Source organism: Drosophila rhopaloa, unplaced genomic scaffold (assembly GCF_018152115.1).
Source record: "Drosophila rhopaloa isolate 14029-0021.01 unplaced genomic scaffold, ASM1815211v1 contig_167, whole genome shotgun sequence".
Taxonomy (NCBI): Eukaryota; Metazoa; Arthropoda; class Insecta; order Diptera; family Drosophilidae; genus Drosophila; species Drosophila rhopaloa.
This window is the reverse complement of record NW_025335047.1, coordinates 10,496,593-10,516,817: the sequence shown is the minus strand read 5'-3', so window position 1 is coordinate 10,516,817 and position 20,225 is coordinate 10,496,593. Positions and strand designations below refer to the sequence as shown.

At 41.4% G+C, this 20,225-nt stretch overlaps 1 protein-coding gene across 6 annotated transcripts; it reads right to left on the bottom strand.

Annotated features, from left to right (window-relative positions):
* Nucleotides 1-51: 51 nt before the first annotated feature.
* Nucleotides 52-18,296, bottom strand: LOC108042293 (organic cation transporter protein). 6 transcript variants are annotated; one of them, XM_017120495.2, is made up of 8 exons: nt 14,803-15,023; nt 13,998-14,308; nt 5,186-5,625; nt 4,681-4,927; nt 3,743-4,010; nt 3,232-3,523; nt 1,857-2,183; nt 52-1,798 (listed from the first exon to the last, which is right to left on the bottom strand). In XM_017120495.2, the coding sequence occupies exons 3-8, from the start codon at nt 5,609-5,611 to the stop codon at nt 1,637-1,639; spliced, it is 1,722 nt and encodes a 573-aa protein (XP_016975984.1). In that variant the 5' UTR covers nt 5,612-5,625; nt 13,998-14,308; nt 14,803-15,023; the 3' UTR covers nt 52-1,636. The 6 variants fall into 6 exon arrangements, with proteins under 6 accessions (XP_016975984.1, XP_016975985.1, XP_016975986.1 ...); XM_017120496.2 differs by having other exon boundaries at nt 14,813-15,023; XM_017120497.2 differs by having other exon boundaries at nt 14,859-15,023.
* Nucleotides 18,297-20,225: the final 1,929 nt, after the last annotated feature.

Below are 20,225 nucleotides of genomic sequence, written 5' to 3'. Positions count from 1 at the left end.
AGTTTTAATACTTCCTTGGAAGCCTTTCATGCCCACACATTAATTCAAATCTTTTTTATTTATTTATTTATATTTTATTTTGACACTATAATTGCGATGGCTTTGGTAATTTTGATTTACAACAAGTTATTTCAAGTGTTTCTCTTAACACTGTTAAGCAGGTGATCTTACTCCAACTTAACAATTAATTTAATTTGGTTTTAGATTCGGGTATTCCGTTTATTTGAAGCTTAAATAAATCTCTTACTTATGACAAATACATAACGAAGCTGATTTGATCTTAGCGGGTAAGTACAATAGGCAACAAAAATAAACTTAAAATAGAGCAAAATAAAAGAACGGAAAATAATACGAAATACAAATGAGCATATAACAACTTGGTAGGTAAGTACAACAAGTAATTCAACAGGTTTGTTTTTTAATTTGATTGTTTTTTTCACTACATACACAAACGCACACATATCCATATACACATATTTGTATACATTGTTAAATGCATTATATTGGAAATTTATTTTGTTCATTTCATATACATATATTTCTTGATGACTCCAAACAATAAAACTCCTTGTATGTTCTGTGTCCCTATAAACAAACACACATATATACAAATCCATAATTGACCGATACTTAGAAACTGATCTTTTGTATATAAGTTTAGGGGTACGGATAGACTAAGGATTAATTGACTACAATTACTAGAGATTACAATTTGTCGCTTGAATGTGACACTCTCTTTTCTCTGGAAGATTTAGCTCCTTTTCTTATTTATCTCGTATTTGGAAAACATTTATTAATAGACAACAAGAAGACGACGACGAGATTATGCATACGTTGAGATATTGACAAGACACATTGACAACATTATAATTTGTGTTTTTCATTGACTTGTGTTTATCTGAGCGAATTCGTTTGATTCGTTTTTAACTATAGTAGCAGTACAGAAATTGTTATGCTCTATATTCAGGGTATTTTACTGGGAAATTTCAAAAACTTGTATAAGATAAAACTCTCTTAGGCAGGTAAGCATTATTGCTGGAGTATTTTGATAACAAAAATAAATTAATATGAAATTGAGAAACAGGGTAAAACTAAATTGTTTTTAATACAAGTAATTGATTTTAAAAGAAGCAAAGACAAAATATAAAAAGGAGACTGAGCTTGCCATACATAAAATAACTAATATTTAAAAATTGGAAAACCTCCCTAAGATTGGGTCGAGTTTATTACCTTCGATGGGAACCGAAGAACTTAAGCTACTTCGAGTGTTTCTGGTGACTTTCGGGTGTTGTGTGTGTTTTCAGTACTTAGACTATGACATAAGCTACAAGCCATTGTTGTTAGTTAATTGTTAAGATACATACTCACTACGTGCTACGCAAACAAGGTCCTGCCTGACATGTGACATTCTCTAGCGAATTGGCATTACTCTTGGACAATCATCGGATCGATACCATAAATTTAAGGTGGCTTCAGGCGGTGGATATGTCGGGGGGCGTGGCAGGTTGGGGGTTAAGTGGGGGGCAGAGAGACAGCAGCGGCGATGGCTAATCTGACTTCAAATCGGCATACTTTGGACCAGCCAAAATACTTTGTTCCTGGGGGCTGAACAGGTTGGGATTGGCAATAGCGGTCATTACACCTGCTTGGCAGCACTGGCATTGGCATTGGCATTGTTTCCTCCCTGATTGGCTGCCTTTGCACGCACAGCGGTCTCGGGCAGGAAGAGCACCACAAAGCCGCCGAAGATGCTCCAGGCGGTCAGTAGGGTCATCAACAGGTGCCCCTCGATCTTGTTCTGTAGGAGATCAATTCGGGGTTAATAAAAATCCTTAAGGAGTTTTCTGTTATCTTACCAGCAGTGACAGATAGGGAGTGAGGATCAGGGCCAAACCGGCGGCCACATTGCAGGCGCCCACGCCCACATTGCGTATGGGCGTGGGATAAAGCTCCGCCGTGTACACCGGCATTATGGTGTTGCCCGCACTAATGGTGAACTTGCCCATCATCAGGAATGTGATCTTCAGCCAGAGCAGGTCCGCGTGCCCCTCGGTGATCGCCGCACAGCAGCAGGCGACGCCGGCACAGATCAAAGTGGCGCAGAAGAGCCACTTCTTGCCCACCTTGGTGATGATGTACATGGCCACGGCGATGGCGGGTATTTCGACTAGGCCAGCTAGCGCCTGTGGAGGAGAAGATGGAACAAATACGGGGATGAGGCGGAGCAGGGCAAGTGAACAAGATGTCAACTGTCGGCGGGGCGCATTAAATCAGAACGGCATCAAAGGTGCGCCCGGCGTTGTCAAAATAAATTATGCAATAAATTAGCTGAAAAGCTCGCTGGCATGCCCATTGTCGCTCGCTGGACAGTGGTGAGCAATTGGCTGGGAAAACTCAAGAAAATCGAAGATGCTAATTGTATAAATATAGCTCAGAGTTATTTATTTAGATTTGTATTATATATGGCTTACGACTTATTTCAGCATATATAATTGTGCGAACTGATTATCAAAAAAAATTTTAAAAATTGTAAGGAAACATTGTTTTAGAAAACAAAATATATATTAAAAATGTAATGTATTTAAAAACTGTTTACCTATGCATACGAAAATCTTTCGACGTGTAATTTTCTAGTATAAAATCTTCACCCCACTTATTTCATCAAAATTCTCGAATCAAAAGAAAACAAACATGGAGATCAGACAACATTAAGCTTCTTAGCATTTTAAAACAATCAAATCCCGAACAAATGCCAAACATGTTTGGCATGTTGTGTGTTCCAAGGCCCGTCAGCACTGTGCTCAACATTCTGCTGGCCAACTGCCAGATGGAGGGGCTAAGATAGCTGCGGCTGGCGCTGCGGGCGCGACAGGATTTATCTACTATACAGTATATGAAGAGGGTGGGGAGGGGGTGGACGTGGGCCAGTAACATCTTAATTCGATTGCAAACACATTTTCGAACCGTCCAACAGTCCGACGGCCGAAGAACACTTGACATCGAACAGACAATCTTCAGTCATCGGCTGATGGAATTGCTGACAAATCCAATTAGGCGGCCATCAGCACCACCGAATATTGTGGACCACTTGCCACTTGCTTGCTAAATGCTTGATTGATCCTATATGTTGACAAGATTTCGGATGAAGTTCTCCATGCCGTCGCTGATGATTTGTCTAAGTGGCATTTGCGTCCACGTTGCGTATACTTAATTCTGAGAAGCAAAACTCACCGAATTCAAGTAGACATTGCCGCCAAAGGAGCTCATGTTGAGTATAATGCCGTAGTAGACCAGATTCATGGTGAACCAGATGCAAAAGAAGCAGATGGAGATGCGCCGCAGGTAGCTGGAGCGGAACAGGTAGGTGACGTCCTGGGAGCTGCTCTCCTGCGTCGGCGGCGTCAGCTGATAATCGGCGGGTAGCTGGCGACCGTTAAACTTGGCGGCCGCCTCGATGATGCGACGCACCTCGTCAATTCGACCCTTGACCAGCAGCCAGCGCGGCGATTCCGGGACCACAAACCTGCCAGACAAGAAAACGCGAAAAATTCAAGAGAAATCAAACAAAATATAGGATAGGAAACATGTGCCGCGCTAAATACGCCACTCTGTTTATAGTGGGGGGAACACCCACGCTCTGTTTACCCATCTTTTCACAAGTCTGTGATCTATACACACATGGCGTTTCTATTGCTCTAAATTTATGATGATTGTTTACCTCAGCAATCGATCAAAGTCTTACCAGAGGAAGCACAGAAAGATTCCGGGAATTCCAATGCACAACTGCAGGCGTTGGTAATCCTGAGTGAGGTAGGCCAGGCCCGAGATGATCATGTAGGAGATTGGCAGTGGAAACAGGTTGTACATCCCGGCAATGGTTCGCCACTTGCCATCCACATACTCGATGGCCAGGATCAGGCCCGAGTAAGTGACCGATACCGATACCAGACCCAGCAGAGCGCGAAGTGTCAGATAAAGCTCAAAGGAGTTGCAGATATAGAGCCAGAGACCTGTTCAGGATATAAGAGATTAATTGGTTAATTTTACATTTTTTTATAATTTGTAGAATTCAATTAGGAAACGGAGTACAATAAATGGAGTTCAGAAGGGCACTTTAGATATTGCGCATACGCCTTGTTGGACTAATTTGAGACTGTTTTTGTAAAATTTAATGTTTCAGCTGTGGTTTAACAAGTGTTTAATTCTGTAACAACAATTACAGTTAAGGAAGTAAAGGAGATAATAAGCTTATAATTTAGTTCAACCATTCACACATTTTGGGGAATTTCATTAATTTTCCTCATGCGATCTATCCTCGCAATCAAAAGCCAGCTCGCACACGTGCCCGCCCTCAATTTCAGTCCCTCATTAGTAATGTCCTTTCGAATGCAAATTTCAATTATACATTGTGAGAGATTTAATCAACAAGGACAACAAGGCTGGCAAGAGCCTGGCAGCCACAACTGCAGCTCGAGTGACAGCCCGACCCCACAGAACCCACAGAGAGCCACTCGATGTGCTCGTGCTGACCCCCGACATGGCCAAGTTCACAGTCACCGGAGGAGGACATCGTCAGGGCCAATGTCGCAGTGACTTCCGTATGTCCAGGGGTATGTGTACAAGGGGTGGCATGTGCACGGAATGGGATGGAATGGCCTTTGTGCGCCGAGAGACTCTCACCGAATATGGTCTGCAGCACGGCCGATATGAAGAGCATTGTCTTGCGCCCGAACTTGTCCGATAAATAGCCGGAGATGATGCCACCTGTTGCCACGCCCAGCAGGAAGAACATCTCGGCCACGTTCTTCAGGTGCTCCTTCTCGCACACCAGATCCCACTGCGATGTCCAGGTGTTCCCGACGTTGTCGTTTGTCTCGTACTCCCACTTCTCGCAGGCCACCATCTTTCTATCCGCTTCCAGGGGTATCTGAAAGATTAGTTACTGTTCTTTAAAAAGTGTCTGATATCGGGTGTAGTACTAATTATATTTATTTAATATTGTTATAGAAATTATCTCTGTTAAATTAGGGTTACATTTTATTCTATCTGTCTATGGTTAACAATGCTGAGTTTCGAATAAGTAATGACTGTCAAAAGGCAAATGAACTATTACTTTATAACTTTAAGCTTACATTTTGTAATTAATATTTATTTATTTTATGGGCATGCCATAGCCAGATCTTACCTTCCACTCAGATGGCAACGTGGTGTCATTGCCCACCTGACTCCAGTCGATGCCCCCATATCGCTGGCAGTTGTCGACGGAGCCGCTAATGTTGCGCCAAATGGCCACCGGGATGTGCTGGAGTTGCGCTGGCCGCTGGCACCAAAAGTCCTTGTTGGCCGCCTGGTAGATGGACGAGGATATGTGGAAGGTGTTTGGCACCTGGAAGAGCGACAGCAGCACCGTCATCAGCAGCTGCCACTTGCCGTAGTGGCCCATCAGGTCACCGATCACGTCGGTCTCGTCCTCATCGTCCGCCGGATCCAGTCCGCTGACCGCCGCCGCCGCTGCCGGCGACTGGGGCGTCGCTGCCTGCTGTTTGGGCGGGATGGTGGGGCTGGTGGTGTTGGTAGCGGTGGTGGGGGACGGTTTGCCGGAGTCGTGCATGATGCACAAAGGAACTGAAACAAGTAAAGGAACTAAAATAAGTAAATCATAGCTAATTGAAAAATTAATTAATAGAATAATACTTTAGATGTTTTGAGGGACTTGTCTAGCCAAGTGCTTGCTGTAAACCATGCCTTTAGCGAAACCTATTCTTATTAAACAACTAAATTAAATAGGAAAAAATCAGCTAACGTATTAAACAGACGTGTTGACAATTATAAGTCTTTAAGGTTCACATTGCGATTAAAAAAAGAATGAAGAAGTGGATCAAGGAATTATATGTATCGATCAGCGTTGAATTGAATATTGAATTATTGAATAATGGCTTGAGCATTCAATAAACTAGTCAACTATGTAACCACAGAAGCAAGTGCCATAATAGAAAAATAGATAAAGGCCCAGGTTGCATATTTTTCAGAAGGGAGCATGCAAATAATTGACTTGATAGATGAAAGCAGAACGGATTCTGCGGGCAGGGGAATTAATTTTATTGCCCGTGTCAGGAGCACACAAAGGAGCAATTAGTTAAGTGGTCAGTGACTGGGCATAAACCAACTCGAAGTCGGATTCGGAGTCGGAGGAGGCGAAAGCCTCTCAGAAACAGTCCAAATGCAGTCAAGTCAAGCGGCTCTATTTCATTTATTAGGACAACCCCCCGCTCTCCCCCCTTTAGGGATGCCCGAGTCCGGTCATTGGTCAACCTGCGTTCGATGGAATTCAATCACGTTGGAGGCGATTAACTACAGCAGCCGGAGACCGGCAAAAGTTGCTGCTGAGCACCGAGAACCGAACTGAGCCAGCTCTACAAAGTAAAAGAATAATAGCCAAGATTTAATGTAATTGCGTCGGGGTGGGCGGACGGAGGGGGTTGCTCCTGCCACGTTCGTGTCCCTTGCTCAGTTTGCTTGCTCAGTGAACTTTCTTCCCATCCTCCCACGCCCTTTCTCCGTTCGCATCCTTTCTCCGCTTTGCTCTGTTTGCGTTTTCTTTTGTGGCCACTGGCCAGCGGGTCCTTTGTAGCGCATTGGCTTTGTCTGGGATTTGTCCGGAATGGGTCCACATACAGATGTAGTATAGTTAAGCCCGGGGGCAGAGTGGCCTAAGGTATCAATGCCCAAAAGTAGGCAACAGACTTACGAACTTTTCGACTTTAGTTGGCCCGACTTAAATGGTTAATTCTTTTCAGTTGATTTACCAGCGAGGTTTTATTAAGCCAAATTAAGCGATTTACCACACGGCAAAAAAGATGCGAAAGGAGCATTAGGTGAAGCGAAAAACAGTTGTGAACTGTTCACTAAGTTCTAAGGAGACCTAAGCTTCTGAAACTAGTTGTTTCAACTAGTTTGTAGTGAGTATTATATGAAAGAAAAAATTATCAACACTACCCAATGATATACTGGATATTATATATAAGCAGTTGCCATAAAGGAAGCTAATATAAAATACACATATAACTAAAAAAAAGTATTTGGCTTAAATCACTTGCTTATTGCTTATTTATGAGTCCACGCGTATAGCTATTCCACTAAACATAAAACTTCATATAAATAAAGTTCTTAAATGTGAAGTAGCCCTACAGTATTTATTTCAATACAAAACTTTATTGCTGATTTATTTCAAGCTCCTTTATTCACATGACTTGTCAACAGCATGGATGTCGCTATGCTTCCCATGAATCAAATACTCGCACATATCAATCTGCGAAGCCAACATTTATGGCAGAAGTCCTGTGGGCCGAGTGTTAAATTTGCATATGCCCAAGTGCCGGGGGGTGTGTCCAAGCCCCCGGAAGAGATATTCCATTTAGAAGGGGATTTGGCATATGTGGCCACTGGGCACCGCACCGCACCACTGTGGCAGCAGCAGCAGCAGCAGAATTTGCGGCTGTGGCAGTGGTAGTGGCAGTAAAATTCACGCCATACGCCGCACGTGATAAGCAGTTGAGCGCACATTTTCACGCACTTGTAAACAGGAATAAGCGAAGCGTGTCCGCGAAAAGCCGCTGGCTGGAGGGACGCGCCCCCACGACGCAGTGCCACTCCCATAGTTAGGATCCCTATCCTGCTGCCGGGCAGGATAATTAATTATCAATTTTATAGGCAGCTCCCCTGCATTTGCAGTTGGGCTTAGCTTTTGGCCGGCGGAGTTACTGGGCGGCTGCTGCCACAGATGCAACTGCTGCTCTGGTGTCCGCCGAAGGTCGTCGCGATGTTGTGTGGGCACAACGGCTCAATTTCAATGCTATAAACTACGTCGGCGCCGTTTACCTTCAACTCGCGGCGCACATGGCGTATGTGCAATATCATGGCACGCTGAAAATAACGCTAATTGCATTCTGCAGCTGTTGTCGCCCTGGTCACACCCCAGCTGCCCATTCCTGCCCCTGTTCCTGCTCGGTCCCCTTTCGCTAATAATTGCTTTGATTTGACAAATCGACAGGTTCCTGGTTGCGAGACTAAATTAATTTAAGAAAATAATTGGAAGCTGTCGAAGACGGACTACTTTTATATGTTGTCTGTGCACACGATTTCAATGCAATTAAATGGGTTTTAAATCGCAGATCTATCTGCTTAGTTGGTAATCTAAGAACAATATTGAGGTTTTCCGATTTGACTTAAACTCTTAGTTAACATGAGAGCAAGGAAAACAGCTTCAAATACACTTTGCACTTATAGTTCATTAGAGGAAAGCCATAACTACTGGTATAGCAGTTAATAATTCACTTTCAAAGTGTGATAAAGCTATTAAATTTATAGAACTTTATATTTTAATGCTTACATTAATATTTAATAATTTTCATTTCCATTAAGTTATTCCAGCACTAGGTGAATGTGTTCCACTCAATCAATTACCTATCTATCCGACAGCTATCCATAACAAGTACAACTGGTCACTGACGCAATACCCACTTGGTCTCATTTGTATGCATATCAGGGGCTCATTGTACTACCAAAGATACTATAAACTATATAGACAGTTTCACAGCCCATGCAAATCCAGCTGCAATGGCCCATGTCCAATTGGTAATTACGTTTACATTGCAGCCATAAATAAGGAATTATAATGCCATGCACGTTCATAAAGATGCATGCTCATCCCGCGCCCCCTCATGTCCACATATCGGCGGGTTCCCAGGGAGATGTACCAGCTCTGGAGGCGGATGCGTCCGGGTGCGATCTCTTGACACGCTCCACCAGCGCCAGGCGCCTCAATTGAACACGGTCCACACAAGCTCCTCTAATAATGATTTGTTTCAATTGAAAAGTCAATGCCAGAGCTCCCTCTCCCACTGGCCATTAATAATTTGCTTAGCTTCCATCCATTCGTGGTTAATTAAAAATAGCAACGAAAAAACGGCGCTAAAGACAATTGACAATGGGTGAAAGAGAGTGCGAGGCTTTCTTGTTACTCATATTTGCATAAATATGCGAGAACTTGCTCCCGCTGGTCGTAAAATATTAATGAATAACAAATTTAATTAACCAAGAGTGTGTAGAAGCGGAGTTTCCCTCACATTTAAGTCATTTTGTTGTTCACACACATATTCAAATTTAAACTAAGTGGAGGAATTTACACAGCGGATATTAAGACTCACAGAGAATACCCACCACTTTATTAAAAAAAATTTTTTTTAAAATATGAAACATATATATTGGGGAAATTCCATAATGATTAACACTCTAGTAAACAATTAAAGTTCTTAGTCATGTAAAGCTTTCAGACCTAGAAAAATATTTATAAAAACTAATGAAAAAAAATTAATGAGTTCCTTTCATAAACTTTTTTATATCTTATGCCTCAAAGCTTAGTAAACCCTCAAAAGATTAGTAATTAGTAAGGTTCAAACTATATTTTGTTTATTAATTTTGTTTAACTTATCCAAAATATAAGACATACACCTTATTTTGTTATTTTCATAAGTTCTCATTAAATATTATATTCAAGAAAATGAAACTATCACGAAATGTATCAAAGAAATTTGCAAATAGTTCAGATAAGAGCTGATAATAAAAATGACTGCCCAATAATTCGGTTAGAAACTGGTGTACTTAACTAAAGCCATAAATAATGGTGTTAAAAAACGCATTTACCCAACTACTCTATATTACTGCTTCGTAATGGTTCAGTCAAATTCTGTGGCAGTTTAAGCAGCACAATGACAAATTGAGGGGGGTTTCCCCAGACAATTACGACTGGCCGAGTGAAAATAATCAGAAATGGGAAGGAATCTCACAAGCGTCATAATCACAAAAGCCGAAATGTGCTAAATATTTTTAATACAAAGGCAAGCGTTTAGCTCTGGGGAGCCAAGAGATGCGCTGGGTGGTTGCGGATGTGAGAGGCAGACAAATTGCCGCTGTAATTAGCCGTCATGCATATAAAAGTGCATTCACTTTCATGCCATGATAGAAAAGAGAAAAAAAATAAATAGAATGCCGGGGGGTGAGGGGTGAGGTGTGATGGGCTGGTGGGTAGATGATAATGATGACGCCTGCATCTGCATTTGTGCAAGCATGGCTCGGTGACGTTGCCAGCTAATTTGCACATTTATAGGATTTGATTTGTTTATTATGCATTCGCCTCCGGGGGGAAAAGAGTAGGGGAGGAAACGGCGGCATGGCACACAGAGTGCTGCCAAGTGGGTAATAGTAATCTTCAGACACTTGCACGCAGCAACGAGCTGCGCTTCCGTTGCGCCGACAAGTGCCCTCAGTGCGGATGAGCGATGACGATGGCAGGGGGATGGGGGAGGCAGGGGGTGGTGAAGAAATACCGCCGGAGGACGGCCCGTCATCGTATAGCATTGGCCAGCCTCACTTCATCACTTGTCAGACTAATTGCAGCTGTATGACAGCCGCTTTCGGATAAGTAACAGCACCAGTGGACCACGGGGCGTATGCGCAATGTCTGGCGAATTGCATTTAATACGGCGGCCCGTGGCGTTTGTAAATAATGGCAATTCAAATTCGATTTTCGCACACCAACGCACCATCCTAATTGTAAACAATTCAACTTTAACTTTCTATATCACCGATTTGCGCACGTACGTGCTCGAACTGACCATCCATGGCTGGATCTTTCGGTGGGTGAAATTTACGATTTCACGCCTTGCCATTAACACAATTGATTTTGGCTCTGGGTAAACAAATTTGAAAACGAATTTATATACAACACGAATTCGATCCGGCCGCTTGAGCCAGAAAACTAATGCGACTAATTGCGAAGTAAATCAGCCAGTGGACGACCTATTTTTTCTCAATTTTTCGCACAGGCCTTGTGTTTTATGACTGTTTTCCTGAGAAAAACAAGGCCAAAGAAAATATACGAATCGAATATCAATAGGCCTGTTCCCCGTCTAAAGAAAACTTTGAAAGTCATTAAAAGGCAAATTGTTGGCATCATATACTTTGAGAGGAACAAGTCAGTTCAAATATTGTTCTTTCTATAAAATCTACATATGAACATTAATGGGTATTTTTAGAGATTCATTGTTTCGTCAAGGTATACCAGTCGAGATTTCTATATTCAAATAATTGTAGTCTGGCATTTCTTAATGAATCCTACAGAAGCCGAGCTGACTAATTGCAAGTGAATACAATTCAAAAGTCTTAAAGAAACTAAACTTATAAATATTCCACAACTAACATGTCTTTCTGAATAGACTCTCAAATTGATGAGCTATAAAAATACCATAAAATCCCGGCAAATGAAGGCAAAACAACAAAAAAGACCAGTTGTCAGCGATTTTCATATCAATTCGAGAACACATTTGCAACTTTGTAAGCCCGGCCAAAGCCACAAAACCCCTCGAACACATTTGATTGCCACAAATTGGCGGCAGCTTGACAATTTTTGTGATCGGATTTCGTAAAATGGCACATTTTCACAAATTTTCAAATGCCAAAATCATTACAATGAAGTAGGCTCCCTCCTCCACATGCACACACAAGGATCAAATCAATTCGAATCAATTGAAAAGGCAGCCACAAAGTATTTTACAGTTTTCATGAGGTGGGCGTGCTCCATCCTCTCGTTTCCACATGTGTGCGTGTTTGTTTGTTTGCTGATATATTATGCAAATTTTAGCTACCTTCGGTTGGCTCCACCTCCATCATCGTCCTCCAATTCATCTCGAAACCGTTCATCTGCGGATATCTTTTATTTAGCAAGAATTACGTACCCAACAGAAAGGGAGGAGCAAAGGAAAGGTAGAAACATTGCAATATGGCAATTCCGTTTCGTTCTCGTTCACATTTGAAGGGTCTTTACTGGCTTCCTTCCGCTTGCCGCCTACCTTGCAGCTGCTGCTGGTATGTCCTGCCCGGTTCAGTTCAGTTCAGTTCAGTTCAGTTCGGTTCAGTTGAGTCCGGCCCTAGCTGCATTTTGCTGTAAACAAAGTCAGAGATGCACAGGATACAGCCGGACTCGCAGCCGGAATCGGTCCAGTGTTGTAGCGCAACACAAAAGAATATAGGTCATCAGCCATGGGCGAAATTGCGCTAACAAAAGGTAAATGGGTGCTTCATTCAGAATTTAAAATACAATCTATAAAATATGTAAACTTTGATGGGTCTTGTTTGGTTCTATCTATGCTATTTGAAAATTAAATTATTAAACTCTGCATTTTTGAATAAATTAAACAACAAGCACATTTTTCCTGAAAATGATCAAGTGTCTTACTATTTACAGACCGTCAATCAAACTCTACTTTTGGAAAGGGTATTCCCAATTTCGTTAGCCAGACTTTTATAGAATCATATTTGGTTTCTGTTTAGCTTCACTCCTAATGTAAATCTGTATGAATGTTTAAGTGAATGCTGCTGCTGATCCATTGTTGTCAACATGAATTCACAAATCTATTTCCATTTCGACTTGTCGGTTGTCGGCTGTGATGATGGGTCCTTCTCCCTTGCCCCGCGACTTGTGTCTTGTTAATCGAATAGCAAATCGTTTGGCAATTTCAAATTTAGCCAGCTAAGCAGCAGCGAAAACCCTCCGACTCCCCATGCAACCCCGCCCATCTATTGTGGGGAAGCGCGCCTTTTTGATTAGAATTTCCATTTCAAAGTGCGCACTGATTTGCTACTTTTATGCGCTTCCAATCAGTGGCAAGTCGAGAGTCAAAGCATCCGCCATTAGCATAACCTTACGGCAAAGAGTGGGCGGGACAGGCGCCAGGTGATTGCCAGCTATGTTTGTTTGTCCCCCCTTTGACCTCCGCCTGCGAATCCTTCGCCTGCATTGTTAGGATTCCCATGCTCATTCGAATATGCTTATGAGCTACTCAATATGTTCAATGCTTGGTTATGAGGCTTGGCGTTCAGCCATGTGGAGTTTTCAATTTCATTTTCATGGGGTCCCAGCTCGTGTCTCTGACTACTTAGACGTTCGTCTTGAGTAACCTTTATTTCCTTAGAGGAATGTAAATGTGAATCCATGGACGTCGAAGAGAACTGTTGTTTGCCCAGAACAAACTGTATAACATGTATGAACTATATTATTTATTCAGCTTAACTTAAATTTATCTTAATTTAAAATATACTCTTGTTGTTCACAACATCGACATTTTTAATATTTTAAGTAAAATATGCCGATTTTTTTGCAAATTAAGAAAAGACAGTTCTTTTAAATTCAAAATGTTTTGTGTAATGGTAAACAAGACAGTTCTTTTGATTTTTAAAACTTGTTCAAGAAACTTCTTGTGGTAAGTAAAAAATGTAGATAGCAAAACAAATAATAGTAAGACATGTAATATTCGAGTTAATATATTTCCGTTACATATAATTTGATTTATATATTTTTTATAGAAAGTTTTCTCTTTCTGCAATAGTGCACTTAACCAATGCATCCATTACACTTTATTGGTGCATAAAAACATAAAATATTTTGTGTATTTCCTGGTATGGACCGAGCTTCTTTTAAAGGCCATTTCCGTTTATGCCATTTATGGTTACAATTTACATGAAAATCCTCGAGGCAAATTCGGATGCTTAGAGTGGGTCTCGCAGATTTTACCAGAGGGCCTAAAGCTGTCTTCAACAATCTGTCAGGATAAAGTCATTGTCGTTGTCATTGTTGTTATCCTCATTGTTGTTATCCTGCTGCTGTTTTTGTAGTTGTTGTTGCAAGAGCCAAACAAATAGACGCGGGCGGCGAAAAAAAAACACGGTTCCACACAGAAAAAAAAGGAAAAAGCAAAAAAGGCGCACAAATAAACAAACAAAGGAGAGCAAAGCAAACGTCGCTGGCGGCACGTCCGCGAGCAAGGATGCCAGGACTCTTGCCACACACAGTGGCATATATTCACACATTCCCCCACTGATTTCAGATGAGTCCTGCCGCGTTGCCAACGTTCCCAGGCAGCCAGTGTGCGTAATGAGCTTACCTTATGGATAGACAAAACAAGTTGCTGCTGTGTTGCCGCTGGTGTTGCTGCTGTGGCAGACTTGGGCGCAGCCAATCCTGCAGCACGCGTCCTGCTGCACAATTGGCACGGCTGATGGCGACTTCCTACCCCGTTTCCTGTTGCTGGAGCTTTGTTTTGATGGTGTCTGTCTGTCTGTCTTGGCGCGGAAATCCGTCGCACGTTTCTCGTTGTTCTTTTTTACGTTTGGAATAAATTTACGGCCTGAAGCGCACTAAACGGAAACTGACACATAAAATGCTGTCTGATTTTACGAGCATCTATGGCTGTCTCTGGGGAATATACGATACGTTTAACGGCGTTACGCCTTCGACACGTGGTCAGGTGGGGTGCACAAATCAGTTTATTTTCGATGCATTTCGGAGATTGCTCATACGCAGCGTGGTACACTTGATACGCGGTCATGGAAAATAATTCGCGCGGGTTTCCCGCTGAACCAACAGCAATTTACAATTTGGACAACCGCAAAAGTAGAGGCAGAGAGAGAGAGCAGCAGCTGCAGCAGCACTCTAGTAAATAATAACGTCAACTAATAATAATAGTAATAGGGTGATATTATGAAATTTCAAGCGGTTCTGTGTGGGCTGCTGCCCGCTCGCATTATTTATGGGTTGTCCAAACATTGTCTGGCGGACCGTCTTCAGACGGAATCATAGGTCCCAGTGTCTATATATCTCATCTGAACTCAGTATATATAGCATCATTGTTGCCACTCGCATTTGTTGCTGTTGTTTCATTTATTTAATTTTATACTATGCGCACTCACGCACCCACACCTCGGACCTCGGGGATCTCGGACCTCGTACCGCACTCGTACCGTACCGCTTGTCTTTTCTTTGGCTGCTCGCGGCAACAACAAAACACGCTTCCTGCTCTTGATTCGCACTATTTCCTAGGCGCTGAGGCTGAAAATGCGATTCGACTGGCGACGGCGATGGCGATTTTGACGGCGATGGCGATTTTGACGGCGACTGTTGCGGCGTTCAAGTTCATCACACAACGACTGACCAAGAGCAACTGAGCGCTCGTCTCCAAAGCGAAGAACTTTTATAACCTTCCCCCCATCGCCGCCCCCTTATCCCCACCGCCCACCAGCGGACTGCGACGCAAGCAGCGACGCCGGCAGAGGCCGATGCTCGGATGCTGCCAGCTTGGACCAATCTTTGCCAGCCGACAACGCCGTCGTGTGCTTCTGATGTTGCTCCTGCCGCTGCCGCCCCCGCTGCACCTGATGCGAGCTCTCTTCCACCGCTCTCTTAATCTCTCTTACGCTTTCTCTTCGGCTCTTGCTTCGCGTGGCGCGCAAAACTGTTGCTGTTGTTATTAAACGCCGGCATTACTGGCATACACTGCCCCCAAAGGGGAGTCCCCCGAATTGTTGACGCTCTCGACCAGAAACTAATTAACCAAAATTATTCAAAATTGTATAGATCCCTGAACTCATACCTCATTAAAACTAGGCCGACTTTTTGGCTATTATAAATTAAAGTAATTCTCAAATTAGTTACTTTTTATTTATCATTACTTTTAACTTGTAATTTTAAGCTTCCAATATTTCGTTTTATTTTTAATACTGATTGTAACCCTTACATTATTTAAAAGGAAGGTTTAAAATCAAGCTAAAATATGTATGTAAGTAACGTGGATATCGTTTTTAACATGAAAATGTAAATCACTATTGTACGATATGAAAACCGCAGAAACACACTTTTAAAGAATAAAGAAAAAGATATTATTAAGTAAATACCAAGATCTTTTTAGGATATAGAATTCCACGAAAACGAAAAGTTAGAGTGTGGAAACTTCCACATCAACAAAAGAGTGGTTGCTCGCCTCTTGCATTTCCGTCTGAGGTGTAATGATATAAATCAATTGATCAAATGGGTATTACTACAGCTATCTGCGATGTGTGAACTGCAGTCGCACTGGCATTGGAGCAGCGGAAAGAGGCGGAGATCGGAGATCGGTGGCAAATCGGCGGAGCGTGCCGATAGATAGCTCGACACTCGGCGATCAAGGGGTGTTTAAGGCTAATGTATCTGTCGGTCGGCAGTTGCGAACAATTTGCCTGATAGATCACATCAAATATAATTCTGACAATTTGTCGACACTTCTGTTAGTAGTTGGGCCTTTTGTTTTGTTTCTCGTATTTATTTTGGGGTGGTTAGTTGACGATGATTGTTTAAAGGCAATTTACTGTGCCCCGTTGTTCGTGGCGTTATGATTATATTATTGACAGAGAGATCTCCCCATCATTTGTGCCTCATTTTTCTCTCGGCGATGCCCGAATAATTGTTGCCGGAATTCGGCAACTGAGTGTGCCGGTTTATGATTGATTTATGACTGTGGGGTTCGTGGGGTCTGCCGCATGTTTATTGTTATTTTGTCTCATTACGCGAAAATTTGTTATTTATTTGCTTTGAATAAAACGAATGAAGACAAAGTTGCCGAGGCAGCTCCGCTCTCGTCAAAGATAACAAACAAGATTCTTTGTTCGGTGGCTGAATTGTTGCTAATTGATAGCTATAAATGGTGCTAATTGTGAAATCAAGCCTGAAGTCTAAATTATTATTAGCAAAAAAGATTAGGATATCTTCAGGCTGTTTATCTTAATTAAATATTTCTAAGGGCTATCAGCTTGTGTGCTTTCAGTCTTTCTTTCAAATCAAGTCAATAGTTTGATTGAATTTATGACACATTTTAGACCAACCCACTTGAATTAGACGTAAATAAAGCCATGACTCATGCATCCTGTTGATTTCGGAATCGCCCTCTTTGACGGTAAATATTTTCAAAAAAGGCGGAAATGTTCTTTAAAAAATGTAATAAATTTGTCATCGCCAATGACAGATGGTTTATAGGAAACTTTGAGTGATTTGACTCGTTATATTTAGAACTCAAGATAAAATACGAACCATTGGAAGAATTATAATTGAACGAATTTTGTATGATGATCGATTGGCTTTTAATTAATAAATAGACATTTTAGCCGCTTTAATTCAAATGTTCAAAAATGTAGATGTATAGTTCTGCCATATGTTCTTTAATATTAAGCGATATTACAAATTGAAGTGTTAAAACCATGTGGTTAATCTTTAAGGGGCTTTAATATTTAATAAAAAGTAATTATTCCGTTACTTAAACTAGACCAAATGCTTATTTACTTCCTATTCTTACCACCATTTTCAAGTTTTCATTCACAGCTCGAAAAGCAACTAACACAAATTATCGCATGCGATTTTCCGCTTTGCCTGCGATAAAAAATACTCCCTTATCACTTCAAAGTGCTCATACAATAAACATTATTATTCCATTGGCTGTTGTTTTTGTAGCTGGGCAAATAATATGCAAATTGTGCTGAGTTTATTTATAATTCAGCAACGACAGAAATAATTAGCCATTGAGTGGGAAAACAAATGACAGCGAGCTTTTATCAATGAACCAAACGAAAAGGGGTGGGGTGTTCCGATATAGGAAAAGCAATAAGGGAGGGGCTCGACTTCATCCAACTGCCAAGCGATTCAGTTTCAATTTCAGGCGAGAGTTTCGTTTTGTTTGATTTATTCTAATATTCTAATTGGATTGGCGCTACACGATTTCCATAAATTAAATGGCATACAAATAATTCGCTTACACATTCGATCGGGGGGAATAAAAAGCAAAGTCAGCAGTATGTTTAGCCCCCAAACCCCTGCCCCCAAAACTCCGGCTATATTGCAACGTGCAAGTGTCACTGATTTATGGCCAAGTGTGAGCGTGTGTGTGGTGTGCCAGTTAGCTTGTTTTGACCAAGTTAACTGGTTTAATGGCCCAATGGGGGGAGCACGGCAGTGGTGGCATACTCACTTGTCCCGCTCCTGCTCCGCTGACTCCGCTCCTGCGGCGCCAACAGCGGCAGCTCCAGTTCCATCGCCGGGCTGTCGTGGGTTAAGCCCGAACTTGTACGCTTCGACATCGTATTTCTTAGACGCTCTGTTTATACTTTTAATATTGGCTTTGATTAATGATCATATACTAATTATTGTGATACGCGGAATGGCATTGGCAATGCCAGTGCCGTTTAGATTTCGATTTCTATTTTCAGCAGAAACAGAAGCAGAAGCTCACTTAATTTACGACTTGGCGCCTTTTTCCCGCTCTTATCACGCTCGCGGCGCTTATCAACCCGGCATTGACTGGATTCCGCTGGGGACTGAGCAGCTCTGCTGGGGCACTGGGAATCGGAACCGCACTCCGTTGGCCCACATAAATCACGTTCCAATTACCCGAAATTGGCCAGACGTGTTGGCATTCCCTGGCATTACTATCCAGTAGTTCCAGAACAATGGGTCAATGGGTTCCCGATAAAACTCGGATGAGCCAGGCACTAGGGGATCGGAAAGCGGGATTGTTTCTTGGCGCGACGTGTGAACTGAACGGCGGACGGTGGCTAACTGACTGGCCGGCCAGCAAAAGCCCCAGAGTCTGAAGCGATTGGCGTCGCCTTCGGCTGTGGCTACCGAAATTTACGATTCAACGGCGACATGCCGCTGCAGAGGGTATGGGTATTATGGGATTTTTCATATGCTTGCAGCACACCGTATCGAAACCTGGCTGACAGCCTGGGTTATTAGCACCTCATCCAAAATTCTTTAAAAAAATTTGTGCAATTAAATTCACCTAGGGTATTCAGCAATGTCTATAGCATAATGCCATTTACATGTGTCGTACGCCCATGACATTTACTGCTAGTTTAGGCGGTTTATGAGATTATTAGATTTATAATAATTTAAACATCATTTCCCAAATGTCTAAAAAAAATAACCATAAAGAACCAACTAATATTAATCAATCATTTAGAAGTATTTATACATATACATAAAATAAAAGAACTAAAATCATGGTTTCGACAATGATCTTTAATCTCATTGAATTTAAAAATTTGTATTTCATTTAAATAAGAGTATTCAAACTTCGGCAACTACTCGAGGTGCACAAACTGTTTTTGCACGTCTTGTTTGTTTTGTTTTATAATTAACAACACAAAGAACAGCAGCAAGTTCGTTTATTTGGGGGTTCATTAAAATGTATTTACACGTTCATTGATCACTAGTTTCGAAATGAAAGCTTGCAGGTTTGCTTATTGAGAAGTGATGTGAAGTATGCGGGTGACAGCTGAATGTCATCCTCGAGTGAATCTGTGAACCACATTGAACCCGGGCATAAATATTTTCCTGTGTTTTCAGGTAGTACGAATGATCGCGACTTGACAGGCCTTTATCGAAAGATATGCAAATTTTAGAGAAGAACGTCCAAGTTTGCCAACATCGAGGACAGGTTAATCCACCTTAACGGCGCGATATATTCAATATATTTCTATTGAATTATGATATTTTGCACATGCATTCAAACAAATTTTAGCTATATTTCTTTCTTTCGTGTTTCGTTTTTCTTTTACTTTATTTGTATTCTTAAAGTTAAAAATATGTACGTAGCATTGCGCCATTTTATCTTAATTATAATAATAATAGCTAATAATAATTTAGATGTTTTTCAGAGAATTGCCAGGGGTGACTGAGAATAATCTTTGCTGGTCAATCTTATTTTATAACAAGTAAAAAAGCTGGTCGATGCTTTATATACCCTGGAATTTGTTACGAACATTAAATATTCTATATTTATTTCTTAAATTAATAAGGCTAGTTTGGCAATGCCTTTTTTAAAAAATTTCGAAAAGTGGCCTCAAAATCAAATCAAATCACCATGCCGCTTGGAAATCGGATGTCCACAATCACTTAGAAGTAAACCGCTTTGAAATCGGATGACTGTAAGAAAAGTTATGAGCTTAGAAGTGCAGTTTTTTTACAATTTTCGGCAATGACATTTTTTGACGAAAAATCGACCCAAAACTAAAAACAAAGGTAAAAATACAGATATTTAGAGAATTAAACCAGAATCATTTAGAGGTATGCCACTTTAAAATCCGATTTCTGTAAGAAAAGTTATGGGCTTAAAAGTGCGATTTTTTGTCTGCAAAGCCATTTTTCGAAAATTTGAAAAATGACGAAAAATCGACCCATAAATATAAACCAAGATTTGAACACAGATTTTTAGAGAATTAAACCATAATTATTTAGAAGTATACCACTTTAAAATCTGATGGCTATAAGAAAAGTTATGGGCTTGGAAGTGCAGTTTTTGGCCACTTTT

Excerpts from the sequence above, each read along its gene's own strand:
- LOC108042293 (XM_017120493.2), bottom strand. The coding sequence starts at position 17,991 with ATGTCGAAGCGTACAAGTTCGGGCTTAACCCACGACAGCCCGGCGATG. Across the intron at positions 5,626-17,882 it reads GCGGAGCAGGAGCGGGACAA|TTCCTTTGTGCATCATGCAC; the intron begins GTGAGTATGCCA and ends TACTTGTTTCAG. Across the intron at positions 2,184-3,231 it reads GCAATGTCTACTTGAATTCG|GCGCTAGCTGGCCTAGTCGA; the intron begins GTGAGTTTTGCT and ends TCTCCTCCACAG.